Raw genomic sequence first — 20,324 nt, 5'->3', positions numbered from 1 at the left:
GCTTGTGTGAAGATATTATTTAAATAATATTATTAAATATGTATTTTTCTTTTAAAATATAACCATATAAAATGTTTTTCTCATTTTTAATTAAAATAACATAAGGAATGATATTTCAAAAAGAGAGAGAGAGAGAGAAAAAAAAAAAGAATTTTTAGCTAAGGAAGCTTTCTCTTCTTGTACGGAGGAGGTGTTGTTTATGGAGGAAGTCTATTCATTCTTAGATATTTTATTCATGCTCATATGGCCTTCTTTTCTTAATAATATTTTGATTTTCATTTTCAAAAAAAAAAAAAAAAAAGAAACATAAAAAATAAAATTCATTGAAAAAAAAGACTTTTTTTTTTAGTATTGGGAAAGGAGATTTAAATTCGGATCTATTACCGGATCGTACATATACTTATTACTAGGCCATACCTTAGTGAGCATAAAAAAACAAAAAGACTATTATTACTAGGTTCGAGATTTTTTCTTAACTAAATAACATAAAATAATATTTATATAATAATTTTAAAAATTACATCATTAATAAAAAAGATAATTTTTTTTGTTAATTAATCGTGGAAAATAGCCAAAATATTTAATACTTTTATAATTTTCTTTGTTCGGATTGTTTTCGATGGGATTTTTTCACTAATTCCAAAAAGTAATTTAAAGATGTTATGATATTAATTCTATCTGCAGGTATTGATCTCCTTTTATTATTATTTAACAAATGAAGACTAGTTTTAAGCAACGATGATGTGATATAATTTTGAAATTAACATATTAAATTTAAAATTTAGATTAAAGTCCCAATTATCTGTTGGGAAAATCGCTATATTTCCCGCCCTTCGGATCGGCTTCAAGTAGGAACAAATGAGAAAATAAAATAATGACTGAGAAATTAAAGAGAACACGATAAGTGGAGAAAAACTACAGCCGTTGCCAAACGACAACCAAGAAAAATATTCACTATGCGGCAAATTGTTACAACCACAATTACAAAATATTTTTCTACCTGATACCCTCAAAACACCCCAAATATTTTATACTCCAAAGGACTCTAAGAGACTTGCTCTAAATCCTTAATATAAAACACATTCAAGTGTTTTTGGTGTGTTTAGAAACCTAAACATTAGCTTTCTTTTATAACCAAACCTACCACCCTTTTTTGCTCATCTCCCCGATGTGGGATTGAGCAAAACCTTTTTTTTTTTTATTTGTTTTCAGCGACTAGCATTATCTGCATATATATATATATATTATTTATTTATTTAAAAATATATTATGTAAGATCCTGACTAATTAAATTATTCTCCCTTATTTTTATTAGAATGTCATTTCATATATTTGTTTAAAAAACACATTATTCAGTTAGTTATTCATCTCATATTAAATACAATATACCTCAGTATAAACTTAATATATCCAAAATTTTTAAAATGAAAATCGATTAATGTACATAACCGATTCCTTTCAATTTTTAGCTATTGTTTGGATAAGTTTGCACTTATTTTTTGGACTTAATAAAAATCAAACTAAATTAAAAGTTTCTCTAATCTTTTTGTTAACATTGAAATAAAATTAAATTGGTTAAGAATCAAATCGAAGCAAAACTAATATTTTAGTGTACTATTGGCAAGTTTATAGTTTGCCTATAGAGCTTGATGAAGTTAATTGAAATAGAATAAACTATTACTAAATTTCAAATATAGCTTGTTTACTTATTCATCATGTCCATATATAGAAATAAAATAATTCTACACAAAACTAAAAAAAATATTAACTTGATAATATTGTTTGTAATACCTATATTCAACTTTCACCAACTTGTTTTGAACATTAAAATTCAAATCAATCTATTAAACTAATAAAAGTCCTCTCTATATTGTTTTCTCAAATTGATAGACTGTACTTTATGTCTACAATAGATAAGCAGAAAGACAAAAAGCAGATTAGCGATCACCTCATCGTATGTTACCTGCAGAAGCAGCAAAATGTCAATCAAAATGCAACTTTTTAATTAATAATGGTCGGAGAAGAGAAACTTTGGTCGGAGAAGAGAATGATACCGCAGTACCTATATGAACCAGAAAGCAAAATTCGTGTATTAATTAATAATGGTAAATTAAAGAAAGATCAAGTGATTAAGAGTGTGGAGAGAACCTTTTTGAAGCAGTTTTGAATGGATAAGAGATTAAAAAAAAAAAAAAGAAAACGAAGTAATGAGGTCGCGTGAATTGATACGAAGGATATGAAAATGTTATATAAAAACTATAATTTGTGTTTCAATTTAAAACTTTAACTCTAAATTTTAGATAATCTATAATTTAAACAATTTAAATCTCGTGTTTTATGATGGATAATTATGTATTATGTATAGATCTAGTTTAACAATTTTAATAATTCAATATGAATAATTTATAAATAAACTATTAATTAAAATATTTAAGTTGTCCAATAGCGGTACAGAAAAATAAAGAAAAAATTTTAAAAATTTCTTAAAAAAAATAAAATGCTGAATAAAGAAATAATGTTGATTTTTGTTTTTTTTTCAGTTTTCATATAAATAGATAAAAAGAAAGATATATGGATGTTTGGAAATTAATAAAAGAGTATTGAGGTAATTGAGATGTAAATTTTATTTAATCAAGATAAACCTTTTTCTTTTTTTTCGTATGTCTTAAAGCTAAAAGGCGACACACTTCGAGTATATACGAAGTTTTTTTTTTTTTTTTTGGGATCCATTTACTAGTTTTGACTTATGAGAACGTAGCCAATTGTAGCTTGGACGCTACACACACAATAACCGCTCTTCTTGTACCTTCCAGTCCACAAGGAGGAACAATTTAGCAAGTAGCATGTTCTGGCAGATTGGAAGTAGAAAGAAACGGAACGGCAAAGTAACAAAAGAGACGTGCTCTTTAGACCCGCGAATCTCTCTTCTATCCTTTAAAATGAATTAAAAAAGGAAAAAAGAAAAATCAACGGAACTTTGCTCCCGAATACTTCAATTTCACATCACTGTTTTTATCAAAGAATTTCGATTATCAGCTTTTCCGATCTTCCGCACCAGGCGATGCTGCTACGAATTGAACACCGCTAAAACACTGATCCGAGTATCGAATACGGAAGAAGAAGAAGATGTTGGAGGATCAGGTAGCGTATCTCTTGCAGAGATACTTGGGAAACTACGTACAAGGCCTTAGTAAAGAAGCTCTCAAGATCAGTGTATGGCAAGGTTTGCGTTTTCTTCTTCTTTTCCTTCTTCATCAACTTTGCGACGATAAGCTTCTTTCTTGGATGTTAGATATTCTGTTTAAGTTCATTTCGGGGAGGTTTTAGTGGCTGTGATTATGCTCTTGAATTAGAATTTGAAGTCCTGAGATAATTAAATTTTTTGTTTATGTTTACTTAAGATTGAGTTGGCAAATGGAAGAGAGTGCTGTTCTAATTCAGTTTTTGGGGGTTTTTAGGTGCTGTATAATTTTGAAGTTGAATTTGAGTCGTCTGCACATTTGGCGATTTGTAATCGCTTCTGTGTTATGCAATGTCGTTTTATTTACATTTAGTTAACATCGAGCTAGCAAATGTAACGGAATGCTGGTTCCAATTGATTTGTGGATTTCCATTTGCTTGACATATCACATATGGAAGTAAATTCACACACACGCGTACACATATATTCTTGAAACAAAGTTTTGATTCTTATATTTTATCCTGAAGTTGAATTTGAAGTTGTCTAAGCATTTGGCGATAATGGCTGTGTTAGGGCAACAACTTTTGAGTAATTTTTTACAGTGTTGGTGACATAGCATTTGAACTGGCCTTTAGAGTTTATAGAAGCCTTTTATAAAAGGTTAACCCTATAATGTTTAGCTTTTAACCTTTTATGAAAGGTTACTCAAATAACTAATTTTGCCGAATAGACCCGGTAAATCAGTTTTAGGGGGTGGTTAACTTTTTGAATAAGGTTCATTTATCAATTGTGCAAAAATTTTGTTCAATGGATTAATGTTTAATAATAAATTAACACTTCTATAAACTTAACTTATTAAAATAGTTTAATCAATTTTTAACTATTGAGGTTGAGTAAGGTAAAATGTTAAACAACTGTTTCCAAATAAAACATACATGGATTTTGAAATTAAGATTTTTTTTGTTACGTACTTTCTTTACAATAGTTAAATGATTTCTTTAATTTTTCCATTTATCATCTTCTTATTGTTGTATTAACATTTCATGGCATCTCTTCTATATTTATTTCTTTGTCTATTAAAGTGGGCTTTCTTCTTTTTATTTTTTATTTTTTATTTTTATATTGAAAGATGAAAGGGCTTACATATTTTTTTTATTGTTGTTCTAGTGAACAATTTTTATTGGTCATTATATAAATACTATTTGCAGTGAATTGTGATTTTTGTTTATTGGTCACGAACTAACTTGTGAAATTGAAACATGAAAGAAAAGAAACTGTCTCTTGTTAGTTTATATTGTATTTAGTATGGTTGACAAAAGCCAAAATCTCCAAAACTTTTGTTTTTTCTTAAAACATTCAGTTTTTTGAATTGACCCCAGTCATTGAGTGTAGTGCTGCCTTTCTTTAGCTTGTTCATACTAACTAATTTTAACTTTTACTTAGCCATTGCATTTCTATTGAAGTAATGTATACAACTGCCCCTTTTTATACGCTTAAAATTCATTTGTTGCAGTACTCTTTTAATTTGATAATTACTAATTAGTACTTATTAAAATATTGGATGAAATACTTATATATTTATGATTTTGTTCATTAAAATGATTAAACTCAAATTCTTCTTGAAGTTTGGTCTCTTTTGTTAGTGAAAGAGCTTGCATGAGCGTTTTAATGAGCTGGGCTTGAGTCAATCTTGAGTACCTTGTTTTGTTTTTAAGCACTGCATGCAGCAGGTTGGAGATCTCCTTTGTTCTATTGTAGGCTTTTCCTTTTTCTTATCCTAGCTTGCTGTTCTAAACTTATGAACTAATATAACCTTCAGGCTTATTTCTTGTATATCCTATTTCTGGAGAACCACTTTGCCATCAATGGCTTTTGTCCCTGTTTGTAGCTTTACCAGTTCCAAATGTTGTTCTTTAGGTTCACTTTTGTGTTCTGCCACCAACACAATCCTGTGTTTATGTTGGCCTGTTGGGTTATTACCATTGTGAAGAAATGCCAAATAAATGATATTTGAGCTTGGACGAAATGATAGGTTTACAGGCATAAATCCATGTCCCTGGTCTTTGCATTTCTTATCTATAATAACTTTTGGGAGTTGATAGGGTTTGGGCTTAAATCCTTGTCCCTGGTCTTTGCATTTCTTTTTTATAATGATTCTTGTGTTTTATTTTGAAATTGCTAATCAAGTTAAATGTGGCTCTTTTACCATATTTCTTCATTTTGAAATTACTAATCAAGTTAAATGTGGGTCTTTTACCATATTTCACCTAACTGTGCATCAAAAAGAACTTTGTAGTTTACATATTAAGGTCTTTTTTTGTTCCAATCATGATATATGTATGTTTGAAGCTTACAAAGAAAAGCTTACTAAAGCAGTGGCAGAGCTAGGATTTGAAGTTGGGGGAAGGGGCAAAACTATTTCTTTTCAAAATAAGAGAGGGACAAGCAGTTTTGGATTTTTTTTTTTTTTTTTTTTTTGGGGGGGGGGGGGGGTGGTGGTTGGGTGCCGCTGGATCTAAACAATTATGATTTTCTAGTTGAGCAATTGTGTCATGAATATCCTACAAATAAATTGGATTGATCATCAAATGGGGCATTCTGCTTAATTTGGAGGTTATAACTATTATTTACTAGGTGTCTCTGGTTCTTTACTTATTCCTTGAAAATTAAAAACAGGTGATGTAGAGCTAACAAATATGCAACTGAAGCCAGAGGCACTCAATGCATTGCAGTTGCCTGTAAAGGTTAAAGCAGGATTTCTTGGATCAGTGAAACTTAAGGTTTGTGGGTGTAGCATGTTAATTAAAGTAAATCTTATTTTTTATGGACTATTATTGCATGTCTTGTGTTTGAAGTGATCCAACCTTTTTTCTTTCTTCTTCTTCCTTTTCATGTCTGCATGTATGAAGGGATTTGAGGTGTATGATTACATTTCCTGATTGCATGTATGGGGCATGTAAGGTTCTGCTGTACTTAAGCTTCAGACTGTTAACCCACTCAAAATTTTGTTTTCCGGCATATATAACGGTTTTGTACATTACTGTCTTATTTTTAATGTGGCAAGGTGGGCTTCAGGTGACAACTCTATATCTATATCTTTTTTATTTGGCTGAGAATCTCTAATCTTAAATCTGTGTGAATTTTGATCAGGTCAATATGGGGAAGAAATATGTGAGAAGTTTTTTATTTCCACAATTAGTGCTTTGGAAATAAAGAATGTCTTATTTTATGTGAATGATAATGATGTTGCAGAAATAACCCTCACCAGTTAAGTTGTAGATTTGACAAGAGAATAGTTAGAAGAGAGAAATAGTTGAAAGAGACAACCATAAATCATAATTCAACCAAAAAATCGCTGAGTCTTCTGGTGACACGGCTGGAAAAATAAACTACCAGTAACTGCTACTTTTATTACTTCAATTTCTGAAATCTGCCTCTAAACAGAACATCACAGTCCTATTTGTAAGCATCTAATCCAACTAGAGTAAGGTTTTAAACATGAATACCAATAGAATAAGGACTATGGCATAAAATTCTGGTAGGATAATAAAGTCCTAAATAATAAATCCTAATAAAAGTAGGTGTTGACTATTCTTAAAAGGCCTGACTTAATTAAACATAAAATAACTCTAATTAGAAATTTGCTACAGTATTGTGAACAGTAACATGCTATAGTTTTGCGAACAGTTCTAGATTTTAGGTTCTGAAAAGACTAGTCAATTCTAGACTAGATTAATGTAGAAGACTTTCTTGAGAGTTTAGGTTGGTTAATTTTTACCACCTTTGCTCTTATATTTGCCAAGGATTTGGAAGGAAAGATTTTTAGTTTTACCCGCCTTTATGGTCAAAGTGGTTGTGCAAGGGTGCAGTAGTCAAATATGGTTTTGAAATGTGCATTGTGGTAGATGTTTTGGAGAGGAATTATGTAGTGAGGTTCCCTTGATCACTGGGTGTCCTGAAAAGTATTTGAACTTTGTAATGGTTGGGATGGTTCCAAATTCTATTCCAGGGACGGTCTAGCATGATAGTTGGTAGGGAGATTAACCTTTAAAACTATCTTTCAACAAGGACCTGGTGTACTTTTAGTGCTTTAGTTTGTTAGCGCCTGAAATTTGTCAATACATTAATATACTAGGAATCAATTTGTTGAATATTTCCAAAATAAATTATTTTATGAATGTTTATTATGTCACATTCATTTAGATGGCTGAATTGGACTTGATTTAAGTGGCTATTGATGAAAGGGGCAGGACTTACCTTACATTAAGTTTTATGTTCTTAGACTGGTAACATTTATGGAGATGTGACAGGGAGTTGATTGACCATCCTGATTTCACTGTATTTCAGTAATCAGTTTATTGTTGCCATCTAATTCCTGTAAAAATGGTGTTAGGGATTTATGGCTGTTCAGAAATTTTGGATAAGAGTGAAGACAATTTCTGAGAATCTGTTCCATTCTATTTTAGGAGCAATCTATGGTTGGTTGAAATACAGATGCAGCTACTCATGCTTGCTCATATTCCAGCATTCTTCGTTTTGCAGTCCTCTGCATACTGCATACTAATAAAATTGTCACTCATCAAGCAAAATAATTTTTTAAATTACATTCTAGACTAGTGTTATTAGAACCATACGATTCAGATTTGTGATTTGCGATTCGAATCGTATGATTCAAGTTGTTTCTCATGCCCACCGATGCGAATCTTATAGGTGAATTGGACTTGAGCATGATTGCCAATCATACCATTCAATGGTTGCCAATCTTTTATCTGTCTTCTTCTTCATAAGTATTCACTGTTATTTGAACTTCTGACACTATCTCACAGTAATGTCATTTTGCTTACAAATCAAATTTGGGCCCTTTCACAATTATCATGGTATTGGTAAACAGTTAATTCTGAATTTGCAGTGAAAAGGATACTAAAAAATTGACTGCTACACATAAAAAACCACAATGCACAGCATAGGAAAATTGGCAAGTTCAGAGTGAATGACTCTCGCTTTACTTCCACATCTTTTTGTATTTTTCTTCTCTTTCTGCCTTCCAACTAATATAAGAGCTTGTTCTGTTGCTTAGCTATGGATATGGTAATTTCTTTTCCATGCGCAAGAATTATATACGCAGCGCATATCAATTTCAGGTTCCATGGAGCAGGCTTGGCCAAGATCCGGTTTTAGTTTACTTGGATCGGATTTATTTATTGGCTGAACCTGCCACTCAAGTTGAGGGGCGCAGTGATGATGCAGTACAAGAAGCAAAGAAAAGCCGAGTACGGGTAAGAAATGGTGAGCCATGAGTAAGTAGATTTTGTTTCTGTATGCAGCATTTTTGAATGATGAACTGTCTTTAATATTCTTTGTGGCATAGGAAATGGAAATGAAGTTATTGGAGAGGGCACAACGACTGAAGTCTGAAGTGGTATAATATTTATCTAGCATTTTTAAACACCTAAACCTGTTGACTGCAATTAGTTGCTTCATATATAAATATTTTTTACAATTATATAAATTCCTGATGTGGCCTAATACTGCTTTATCTCCTAATTAGTGTGCTGTTGTTGTGAACATGATGCGCATTTTGGAGGTTTTTCTCCTTTTTATTCTGGTTTTACTTTTTTGCTTCTGCTGTTGTTTTTGTTTTTTTTTTTTGTTGTTGTTTGTTTCAGTAAGGAGAATACCTTATCCTCCAAGTCATATTTCTTTTCTTTCATTCTTAAGAAATCTTTTTTTGCATGTGTAGAACTTAAATCCCATTTAGCAGTTAATGCTACAGATAAAGTCCCATTTATACCTGTATCAATCATCAGAATCAAAATATCAACCACAATATTGAATAAGAATGGATGCAACTTATCACCTTGCTTCAAGTCCTAGAAAACTTGAATTAATTCTTAGGCTGACCATCATTGAAATGAAGATTTAGAAACAGCAGATGTGAGCACCATTATTTTATTTCTTCCATCTGACTCCAAAACTCTTCATCTACATTACCTTTTCTTGTAAATTCATGACTAACTCCGTTATAACCTTTGACGAAATCCAACTCAAGAATGGCTGCCTTCTGATGTTCGTGTTTCTTTTGTGGCATTTTTCAATTATATAAAAAAAGTTGCAGTTTTTGGCTGCTACAAACATTAATTCTATGTTGAACTTGAAAATTGTGAACCAACCTTTCATGAATTTGCATTCCTTGCTTGTGAGATGTTTCAATTGAACAGCCTGTACCTCTATTAGATTAGTTGAAACTTTAGAGTTTGGAAATCACTGTCAAATGTCTAGTTGGATTCTGGAAGGTTGAAATATTTGCAAGTTGCATGGCCGAGAAGGATTATGTATCTGAATGTAAAACCTCTATTTAGCTTAATATCTGGTCTCGGAGGATTGTTCTGTTCTTTCAATATCACTTTCATACATTAAACTCTACTCGTTTTTAATGAGTGGAGTTTAATATATGAAATTTGAATCATACCATGCTTCATGTTGCTTTATTTGTTCTGAAATTGGGCTTCTGTTGTTGCCATATAAATAATATTGTTCCAGGAATTGGTTCATAACACAGTCTAACTTCATTGACAGTGTAATCTTGTTATCTTTTTTTTTTTTTTTTTTTTTTTTTTTTTTTTTTATGTTTGTTTCTCAAAATCCTGTGTCCTTCTATTAGAACTTAACCTCCATTGGATTTTCCCTGTTTGACTTTTGAAGAATAAATCGTGGTTGGGATCTCTTATCAACACTGTCATTGGGAATCTGAAGCTGTCAATTTCAAATATCCATATCAGATATGAAGACCTTGAGAGGTATGCTTTTTCTTACAAGTGTTAATTTTTTTATTGTAAGTTAACTTTGATTGGAACCATTCTTCTATTTTACAGCAATCCTGGCCACCCATTTGCAGCTGGTATAACTTTGGGGAAACTCTCAGCTGTGACAATTGATGACAATGGGATGGAAACTTTTGTTACTGGTGGTACTCTAGACAGTATTCAGAAGGTTCATATTTTCATCCTGTGTATTACCTTTTTTTTTTTTTGGTGGACAAGCTGTGGAACACTTTCATTTGTTTAATTTTCTTCTGAAGTATATATTTTTGTTTAATTTTCTTCTAAATTATATTGAAATGGTTAATTTTGGATAGCAGAGTAAGAGATAGAATCATAATGTTGTTGATTATTTTTGAAAAATGTGTTGGCTGTTCACTGGGGGGGCTATTTCTGCTCCCTCAACGTCTTCCTACACTCCCGCTTATTTATGGTGCATTTATAAATACAGTTACCAAGTTGAGCACCATATCAATTTGTACTTGGGCTTCTCTTTCTGGGCTAATCCCAAAACATCATATTTTCTTTCCTTGTTTTTCACATAAAAAAAAAACTTTGTTTTCCTTGTCCTCTAAAGATCATATGAAGCCTTCTTTTCTTTGTAGCCATCATTTTCTATGTTTTCATATATTTGAAACTCAAATTCTCTGTTTTATTGAGTTTTTTTTTTTATCTCTTTAATTTTTCTTTTATATCCTTAATTCTCTTCGTACATTCCAAATCACTCTTTCTGCATAACCTCTGATGAGCTTTTAAATCCTGGTTTACACCCTTTTGATGATCTAATGCTAATTGACGTTGAAGATTTTTGTTTCGAGTAGTTGTGCATAAAGTCCTTGAATTGGATCTCGATTGACCAAGTTACTACTGTGTATTTCATTCCTATAGACACGTCAAGCAAATATCTTGATCCAGATTTTGGATATTTTGGATTTGATAAAATTTTATTCTCACAGTCCAGCTGGGAAAGCTTGAAGTGTTAGGAGATTAATGCTAGGGTTATAGAAATCAAGATATCAGTGTTGCAGATCTGAATTTCTTTAGAAAATAAAGGAAGAATTCAGCAAACGAAAATGAACTACTAGCAGCACACTAATAGGGTCTAGGACTCACTCCCATAAAGAAGGAATTACACTTTCTATGGTTAGAATTGCATCCAACTCAAGCAAAAAGCATAATCTGCTGTAATTTTATTGAATTAAACCTTGATTAACAAGCATTACAGGCATGCAGATACTCACTGACCCAAACTACTCCTAAACATTTACCTAATAGGAATTGAAAACTAGTCCAGAATCTTAAAATTCTTGAGCCTTTGAATTTGAATTTTCTTGATTTCCTTGTCTGCATCGTTTAGCATAGTTCTTCTTAGACTGCTGTTATAGTTGACAACATTGTCAGAAATTTTTTTTTGGGAAAAATTGAATTAGTTGTATTTTTCTTTTTTTAGCTAAAATGTTCCTGCAACCAAAAAAAAAAAAAAAAAAAAAAGGGAAAAGAACAAGAAGAATAAGAGAGATGTAGGTTGAAGGATTTCTTGTTCAGGGAAACTAATAGAAAATACTGGGGGAAAAGAAAAGGAAAGTTTCTAGGATCTTTGATGGATGAAAAGAAAAATTAATATGAGAGAAAGGAAAGGAAAGGAAAGGAAAGGAAAATGATGATTTGGACTTTGTTAAAGAAGGAAATTTTCCTCCAATGATGTTTCTATGTACGATTTTGTTGATACTATGATTTTGGACATTCATGTATTTGCTTTTGATTGTTTTCAGTCTGTTGAACTTGATCAACTTGCTCTTTATCTGGATTCTGATATATCTCCATGGTATGTTAAAAAACCATGGGAGGATTTGCTTCCTTCAGAGTGGGTTCAGGTACTATTTTCCTAGTCCTTATCATTACTAGTAGTTTTCATCTATTTGGATTTGTTTTATTTTTTTATTTTTTCTATCCACAAATTCTACAAATATCAAATTCCTGTGAAACTTCAGGTTTTCAGTTTTGGTACAAATGATGGTAAGCCGTCTGATCACATCATGAAGAAACACTCTTACATTCTGCAACCAGTGTCTGGGAATGCAAAATACTTGAAGTTGCAGCAGAATGAATCTGCTAATGTTGGTCAACCTTTACAGAAAGCATTTGTAAACTTGGATGATGTGACACTTCGTTTGTCCAAGGTTGTCATTGATGTTTCAGGTCCAGTTTTCTTTGGTTCTCAGGGTAGTATGTTATGTTCATGTTGTCTTCATTAAGTTGTCTCTTTATGTTTACAGGATGGATACAGGGATATCTTAAAATTAGCTGATAACTTTGCTGCCTTTAACCAACGCTTAACATATGCTCATTATCGGCCACTTGTGTCTGTGAAATCTAATCCACGATTGTGGTGGAAGTATGCGTACAGAGCTGTTTCTGATCAGATGAAGAAGGCAAGGTATTTGAATATATTTTTTTTCCTATAGAGAATGCAATCATTACAAATTATTACCATACATGTATAAGTATATACATGTTGCAAACCACGCGAGCTTGCCTGTAATAAACATTTCTGGCAATTGCATATGATGTCAGCTGGTGCAAAGTGTCTTCTTTCTGCTTGTCTGAGAGCATGATATGAGCTCTTTGTGCAGGTGCTTTCTAGAATTTTCATGGTACATGTTACAACAAATTGGAAGGTTTTTAGGTTCATGCATTATCAATTTTATATGTGAAGTGTAATCTTGGTCCACCATTTTAGCAGCTTTCCTTGAACTTTTTGGAGCAGGAGGCTGTTTTACATGGCCCCCGATCAGGAAATGCCATGTGAAAATATCTCGTTGAGTTCCGTGATTAACAGGACTAAGACTATAAGGAACTGCCTAAGCTACCCTTTACCCAAGAAAACAAGTTGAAAAGTCAATGTAAAGAAAGAAGAGCAAGAGAATATAGTTATATGAGAAAATGAAGATGATGAAGGGCTTGAATTTGGAAAAAATGAATGAATATAGATTTAGATAGGAAATTAATGGCTTGATAATTTTACTTTGTTTTTGTTTTAAAATTTTAACTTCATGGTTTGATGTTTTGAACTTGGTAACTGCACAAGTCATGAGGTTCTCTTTCATTTTGTGTTCAATACATGATTTGGAATTGAAATTCATGTAAATACATCATTTGCAATTAAATTTTTAGTATCTTTTGACAACTATGTATTTATATATGTGTGTGTGTATATATATATATATATATGGACACAAACACAAACACTCTTATGATTAGTTTTAAAATTTTTATTACTGCTGTTGCTAAGGAAATAATCTTGTGGCAGTGGGAAATTATCCTGGGAGCAGATACTAAGATATGCAAGCTTACGCAAGAGATATATCTCTTTATATGCTTCTCTGCTAAAGTCTGATCCAAGCCGGGCAATAATAGATGATAACAAAGAAATTGAGGAGTTGGATCGTGAACTTGATATCGAACTCATACTACAATGGAGGTACTGACAAACCTATAGGTGTAAGTTTTGATGTGTGATCTGTAAGTGTATTATTTGACACATTGATAATGTGAAAAGCAATAGAAGGCTATTCTTGGGACAAAATTATTTTAGACCAACGTCATTATCTTGCTTTCTTTCACCCTCTTTTTTCTGTCTCATATGTGCATGCAGTCACATACATACAGTTGGTTGCAGTTGGGTGAGTAGTCTTCCAACTCTAACAGCCCGCCCTTGGCCTTCTAATCACTCCTGTCTTAAGATATGTGGTTTCAAAAACACCTGTTTTTAATCCAGTGATACTGAGCTACCTCTGCTTGTGTGTTATTTCAGACCAAAAATTTCGATGTCTAATTGCTTGTCATATTTAATCATTATTTTTTTTTTCTACTCTAACACACAGTGCATTGTCACTTTAATCATGATCCACATAGGAAGTTTGAAAACACAAATCCAGTGTTCTAAATTTTTATTTTTCATTTTAGATTTCTGAAATTATGTTTTGGCTTTATGGCTGGAGACAACCTAGTTATTGAACAGGATAAATGATGTGTGCATCTATACATGCATATGCATCTAGATCTAGACATTTTTTTTCTTCATCCATTACACATAAATTTTGTGTAGTTTGTATGTGGATTTCTATGTGCTTGCAGTCATATGTTGCTTATGAGTATGCTAATTATTACATGTTTTACAGTTGATGATACATTTTTAGATTTTTATTTTTATTTTTGTGGTGAAAGTATTTTACTGTATCCTGATATTGGCAGGATGTTGGCGCATAAGTTTGTGGAGAAGTCAATTGAATCAGACATCTACTCAAGGAAACAGAAAACTAAGAAATCATGGTGGTCATTTGGATGGTAATAAAATTCTGTTCTTGAGAATAAACCTCTTAATACTTATCCGAGTTTACTTTATGTGGTAATGTTAGTAAAATTTTATGCCTGTCAATTTCTTCAGGGGCACTGAATCTCTTGAAGATGAAACTGAACAATTTCATTTCAGTGATGAGGACTGGGAACAGCTAAACAAATTGATAGGTTATAAGGAAGGTGATGATGGGCAGTCGGTAATATTTGATGGGAAGATGGATGCTCTTCATACTTATCTGGAGATTCACATGCAGCATAATGCTTCAAAGCTTGTTGATGGGGACCAGGAGTCTCTTGCTGAATTATCGTGTGATAATCTTGATTGCTCCATTAAGCTTTATCCAGAAACAAAGGTTTTTGACATGAAATTAGGGTCCTATCGTTTATCTTCACCAAATGGCCTCCTTGCTGAGGTTGGTACTCCCATTGTCTGATGGAAAGTTCGTGGATGGTTCCTAATCCTTGTTATTTGCCCCTGGGCATTAACATGATACATACATCATTCAATCTTTCTCCATGCAGAGTGCAACTGCTTCAGAGTCTCTAATTGGTGTCTTCAGCTATAAGCCATTTGATGCTAAGGTGGACTGGAGCATGGTTGCCAAAGCTTCTCCATGTTACATGACTGTATGGTGCTAATATCTATTTCTTTAAGATGGTTCACTTATACTTGTGCCTCTTTTCTGAATAACATTTTTGGCCAGTATTTGAAGAACTCCATTGATGAGATTATCAAATTTTTCGAGAGCAATCATGCCGTTAGTCAGGCTATTGCGCTGGAAACAGCTACTGCTGTTCAGGTATTTTCCCATTTATGCATTTCTCTAGATTATTTGGCTTTGAGTGATAAGCTTGCCAATTTGGCACTTTCACTGCCGGATTCGAGGAATTTTCATAGTTCAGTATCGATCTGGAAGGTGTATGAAGCCATAAGTAGTCAATAAGTAGGAGCGCAAAGTTGGTCAACTCTCTGTAGCAAACAAGGGGTTTGAAGTTCAGGAAAGAAATTTGATTTTCTTTGAAGTAATGCATCTTTTAAATAGCACAAGCATGCTTATAATTCTTGGATGCATGGATAACTGATGAAATTTTATATGGCTCATAATTTGTTTGCAGTACAAGAACTTGCATAGTTATACATTCTTGTTTCTGGTTTATTCAGTTGGGTTGTGCAAATATGCTGCTTATATGTTTGAATAAAAATATGGATCTGAGATTTCTTAGTTTCAGATGCTTGCAAATTGGTAAGAGAAAAAGTAAATTTTAGTTTCTTCTTTCACTACAATACTGCCATGGACTTTTGAGATAGTTTCAGCCTGAACAAGTGTTTGCAGTAATTTTGTATTTGTTTTAAGGGCTTATTTGGCATTGCTGCTGTGGATAGCTGATTTTGGATAAAAAACTAGGAAGAATTCTCATGGGCTAATCAGTAACTGATTCTTGCAGTATTATTTTTGTGGGCCTAAAATTTGAATTTTTTTTCCAAAATCATTCTCAAGTCCACAAAAAATCATTATGCAGAAAGATACATCCATCTGGTCAACAAAATTACTCCTAATTTTGTTCCAAAATTTGCTATTAGCTATAGAAATGTCAACAGATCGTTGGTAGTTAGGGCTTAGAATGATTCTTTCCATGAGTCGTAGAACCCTTTGCGAGGTTTTCCTGGTTCAAATCCTGGCATGATAGGATTTTGTAACAGAAAATGAAGTTATTTGTTTTATTTTATTGTTGTTATTGTTATTGACTAGTTTGGTACTAAGGCTTAGTTGTCGCTGTGTGTTGTTGTTGTTGTTGTTATTTTTTGCACGGGGAAACAGAGGGAACAGAAAGAAGAAAAGGGGGGGGGGTGGTTGAGAGGGAGGAAAAGCAGGTTTCTTTCTATTGACACTTTGGTGAGTTTCTTTTATTTCTTTGTTATCTAGATGACAATAGATGAAGTAAAGCGCACTGCTCAGCAACAAATGAACAGAGCACTGAAGGATCAGTCAAGGTTTGTTTTTATTTTCTATTTTATTGTGGTGACCATGCTTGACTCTTTGATCAAAGCATTATATACATCTGGATAACTCATATATTGCACTCTTTGGATTCTTATAATTTTTTGTTTATGCAGTCTCAAAGCGTGTTTTAGCTAATACTGTAACCATTTTGAGGATGTTACTGTGTTTTTTTTTTTTTTTTTTTTTTTTCCTTTTGTGTACTTTCTTGCAAGGTGGGTACTTTGTTCACCAATTTTTATTTCTCTGATTTCTCTATTAATGGTTTTTTATTGGGAGGAAACTGATTTCTTTTTTCTGCGTATATATGATCTTCATGTGTTGTTTTTATGAGTGTCTTTGAAGTTATTTCGCAAAAATGCTATATTGCTAGCGTTTTGATTTTTCACTGAAGTCGGAAGATCATAGCGATTTCGGATTTGGAAAGCTAATAGCAGATGCTATAGGGTTACAGTTGTATTATCATCGGAATATTTTATTTCGATAGTAACAATGTGTGAATGGTCTCTGAATCTATTGTCAGATGCCCACTTTCGGTTTCCTAGGCAGATAGTTGCCTTATTTTACTGATTTAAAATGACATTTTGCATTGATGTTCTTGATAGGTTTCTTTTGGACTTGGATATTGCGGCACCAAAGATTACAATTCCTACTGAGTTTTGTCCTAACAACATCCATTCAACCAAACTTCTGCTGGACTTGGGAAACCTGGTGATTCGCTCACAGGTTAATGTACAAACTTGATCTTGATATTTTGGAATAAAATGTGAAACTTGGTATGAATTTTCAAATGTTTGCAGGATGAAAAGAGACCATCTGCGGAGCAAGATATGTATTTGCAATTTGATTTGGTTCTGAGTGATGTCTCTGCTTTTTTGGTTGATGGTGATTATGACTGGAGACAAGCCTCTTTGGACGAGCATGCTGATTCTGGCCAGTCAAGCAGTATTAGCTTTTTACCTGTTATTGATAAGTGTGGGGTAATCTTAAGGCTTCAACAGGTAAAGTATGAATACTTTGACCTTAAGTTTTGACTTATTATTGGCCTGTATGTGCATGTTGACCTACACTAGTTTTTTATGTTTGGTGTGCATGAGGATATGCATATTTGCGATATTCCATGACTTCTTGAGTCCCGGAAGCTGATTTTATCTCATTTTCATATTCAGATCCGATTAGAAAACCCATCCTACCCTTCAACAAGACTCTCTGTGCGGTTACCATCATTAGGGTTTCACTTTTCTCCTGCACGGTATCATCGATTGATGCAAGTGGCAAAGATCTTTCAGGACAAGGATGTTGAGAATTCAAATCTTGTTTGCCCTTGGAATCAAGCGGACTTTGAGGGATGGTTACATTTGCTTATTCGAAAGGTTATCTCTCTTTCTCTCTCTCTATTTTTGGTGGTTTAATGTCAAGAACAAGAGCTTTTTAACAACCATAGTTTTTTTTTTTTTTTTTTTTTTTTTTTTTTTTTTCATTTTAGCTTTTGACTTTTCATCATATGTTTGATATCAGGGCATGGCAAATAGGGAAGCTGTATGGCAGCATCGATATCTTTGCTTGGTTGGGCCATTTCTTTACGTACTGGAAAACCCTGGTTCTAAATCCTATAAGCAGTATATCAGGTTCAGAAAGCAGCCCAACTTTTTAATTCTAACTTTTGGCAGATAAATATACTCGTCGACAGATATCTCGATATGGATTTTAAAAAATGAGACATAATGTCAAATAGGAGAAGCTATTGATAAAAGTATCTAGTTTAGTTTTCATGCTATTGAAATTGTTATATTCTGGTTTTGGTTGATTTGGTGTTGTTCTCTAAATAAAGCGTTGGATTATGCTTGAAATATTATTTTGTTTTATTATTAAATCAGCACCAAGTGACCATTCAGAAAAGATGAACAATGAGCACTGATAAGAGGCAACATTCTGATTGTCTTTGCCATCTTGCATATTATACAAAATATTTATAACAAACTACGAGCTTGGACCTACATATTCCATATTCATTAAAAGGTCTTTGGGTATTTATTAAATTAACCAGAATGTTGTAAGTTCATCTTCAAAGTCAACAAACAATGATGTAAATTCTAAGATTTTTGTTGCTAAGGTTAGTATTTCATGTTATTTACTAGAGCTGGATGGAAAATCAAAAGTGTGTATTTCAGATGTATATTGCATTTTGTTGCTTTTAGTTGCAAGTGATATGGTTGTTTTTTAAAGATTTTCATATTATTTATCAACTTGCTGCAGCTTACGAGGAAAGCATCTACGTCAACTTCCAGAGGAATTGGTTGGTGGTGTGCAACATGTATTGGCTATCTGTGATTCTGGACATCCCATTAACAAGGTTGTGATTGTTATCTTTGTAGTTCAATAGCCTTTTATTTAACCATTCATCTCTGAAGTACTTCCTTGAACATCACCTAATATTAATGGTCATTTCACTTGTAATAGGTTATAGAAGATGCGAATGCACTAATACTACTATGTGATTCTGATGATTCACGGAGAAATTGGCAAAGCCGTTTGCAGGGTGCCATTTATCGTGCTTCGGTAAATCCTTTGTTTTGTTTAATTTACCATTCTTGTTTTATTTAATTAGTATTCTAACAATTAAAAACATTCTGCAGTCTGTCAATATTCTTAAACAATGGAATAGTATAAAGGTTTAAAAGGGTATATTTCTTTTAATTTTCGCTTTTACTATCCCCTAGTTTTGTGGGCCCCAAGAATTGTGTCTTGACTCACCAAAATCAGATTTGATACATAAAAAATAAATTCCAAATTAGGAAATTCCTCTTGGATTGAATAATGGATTTTGACCTAATACTTAACTAGAAATATGAACCAAATATATCAAGGTGAAAGATTGAACTCCAGAAAGATTTATTACTTCGATAAATTCGCAAGGAAGTTCAATGAAGAACTGAAGTGAATTTGTCTCTCTTGAATCTTGATTGATGAAAATGCATAAACTGTTATCCGACTTACAATACTGAAAATTAAGTATTTATGGGCTAAGAAACCCTCAAAACTAAATGAAACATAAAGCCAATTCAAACAGGTTTAGTTATGTTAATTAAAACATATAACTAAGAAAAAGGCTCAAGGCCCACGTGTTTGGATCGTGTTAATTGGCCTTGGATCTTCTTTCAAGCCCATCTCTTCACTTGGCATGTTAACATCAGCCCCAAATATTTTCTTGTCCAATCCATGCAAGACTTCCTGGATCTTCTTAGTCTTAACCCTTATAATGGGTCTACTTGGGAACTTTTAGATCCTCATGATGACTATGTGCTTGCTGATTTCCATCACATGACACACATGCAATTAGATTAATGGAGAGTTATTTAATTCTCTCTAGCATAGGATCAGATTGGAACGAATATTGTGTCATCTCTCCCAGCTAATATAAGTGCTCTCTTTTTATTTTTAAAACCTTGTTAAAATACGCATCCAATTTTTGCAGTTTTGAATTCTCACTATAAATTACGAAAAAATCAAGGTGAATGCTATTATAAATTATCAATAAATTTATAAGGATTATGTTTCATTGGTTGCACGAAGGTGTTGTGCAACTCCTTTTCAAGTATAGAATTGACTTGATATGCAATTCTTTCAATGGACATTGGCCTTTCTGTAATTCCACTAGAGCTACAACATAGTTATCTTTATTTAAGAAACCATAAAAACTAAATAAAACATAAGGCTCGATTCAAATAAGCTCAGTTATGCTAATTAACTAGCCTTGGATCATGTTAACTAGCCTTGGATGTTCTTTCAAGTCCATCTGTTCAATTGGCATGCCATTATCAGCCCCAAATATCTCCTTGACCAATTCATGCAAGGCTTCTTTTATCTTCTTAGACTGTAGTCCTTGTGATGGGTCCATTGGGGAATTTGTAGATCCTCACGATCATCATGTGCTTATTGATTTGCATCACATGACATACATCACCT

The 20,324-nt window shown here is 32.7% G+C and overlaps 1 protein-coding gene across 3 annotated transcripts in view; it reads left to right on the top strand.

The window, feature by feature from the left end:
* Positions 1-2,831: 2,831 nt before the first annotated feature.
* LOC105636609 (pleckstrin homology (PH) domain-containing protein) overlaps positions 2,832-20,324 on the top strand; it is a 66,862-nt gene continuing 49,369 nt past the window's right edge. The window contains exons 1-21 of one of the 3 annotated variants that reach the window (XM_089716175.1): positions 2,832-3,223; positions 5,858-5,961; positions 8,323-8,457; positions 8,550-8,600; positions 9,884-9,978; positions 10,054-10,171; positions 11,772-11,873; positions 11,991-12,179; positions 12,276-12,436; positions 13,310-13,480; positions 14,254-14,346; positions 14,447-14,771; positions 14,881-14,985; positions 15,063-15,158; positions 16,284-16,351; positions 16,964-17,084; positions 17,159-17,359; positions 17,528-17,731; positions 17,877-17,986; positions 18,615-18,711; positions 18,819-18,917. In XM_089716175.1, coding sequence (XP_089572301.1) covers positions 3,127-3,223; positions 5,858-5,961; positions 8,323-8,457; positions 8,550-8,600; positions 9,884-9,978; positions 10,054-10,171; positions 11,772-11,873; positions 11,991-12,179; positions 12,276-12,436; positions 13,310-13,480; positions 14,254-14,346; positions 14,447-14,771; positions 14,881-14,985; positions 15,063-15,158; positions 16,284-16,351; positions 16,964-17,084; positions 17,159-17,359; positions 17,528-17,731; positions 17,877-17,986; positions 18,615-18,711; positions 18,819-18,917 — 2,742 coding nt within the window. In that variant the 5' untranslated portion in view covers positions 2,832-3,126. Of the gene's footprint in view, positions 3,224-5,857; positions 5,962-8,322; positions 8,468-8,549; positions 8,601-9,883; positions 9,979-10,053; positions 10,172-11,771; positions 11,874-11,990; positions 12,180-12,275; positions 12,437-13,309; positions 13,481-14,253; positions 14,347-14,446; positions 14,772-14,880; positions 14,986-15,062; positions 15,159-16,283; positions 16,352-16,963; positions 17,085-17,158; positions 17,360-17,527; positions 17,732-17,876; positions 17,987-18,614; positions 18,712-18,818; positions 18,918-20,324 lie in introns of those variants that run through there. The other 2 variants (XM_089716173.1, XM_089716174.1) reach the window with 2 other exon arrangements.

This window comes from Jatropha curcas, chromosome 11, assembly GCF_041381405.1.
Source record: "Jatropha curcas cultivar XTBG-Jc1 chromosome 11, XTBG_Jcur_1.0, whole genome shotgun sequence".
NCBI classification, from domain to species: Eukaryota; Viridiplantae; Streptophyta; class Magnoliopsida; order Malpighiales; family Euphorbiaceae; genus Jatropha; species Jatropha curcas.
This window is presented reverse-complemented; position numbering and strand designations above follow the sequence as displayed.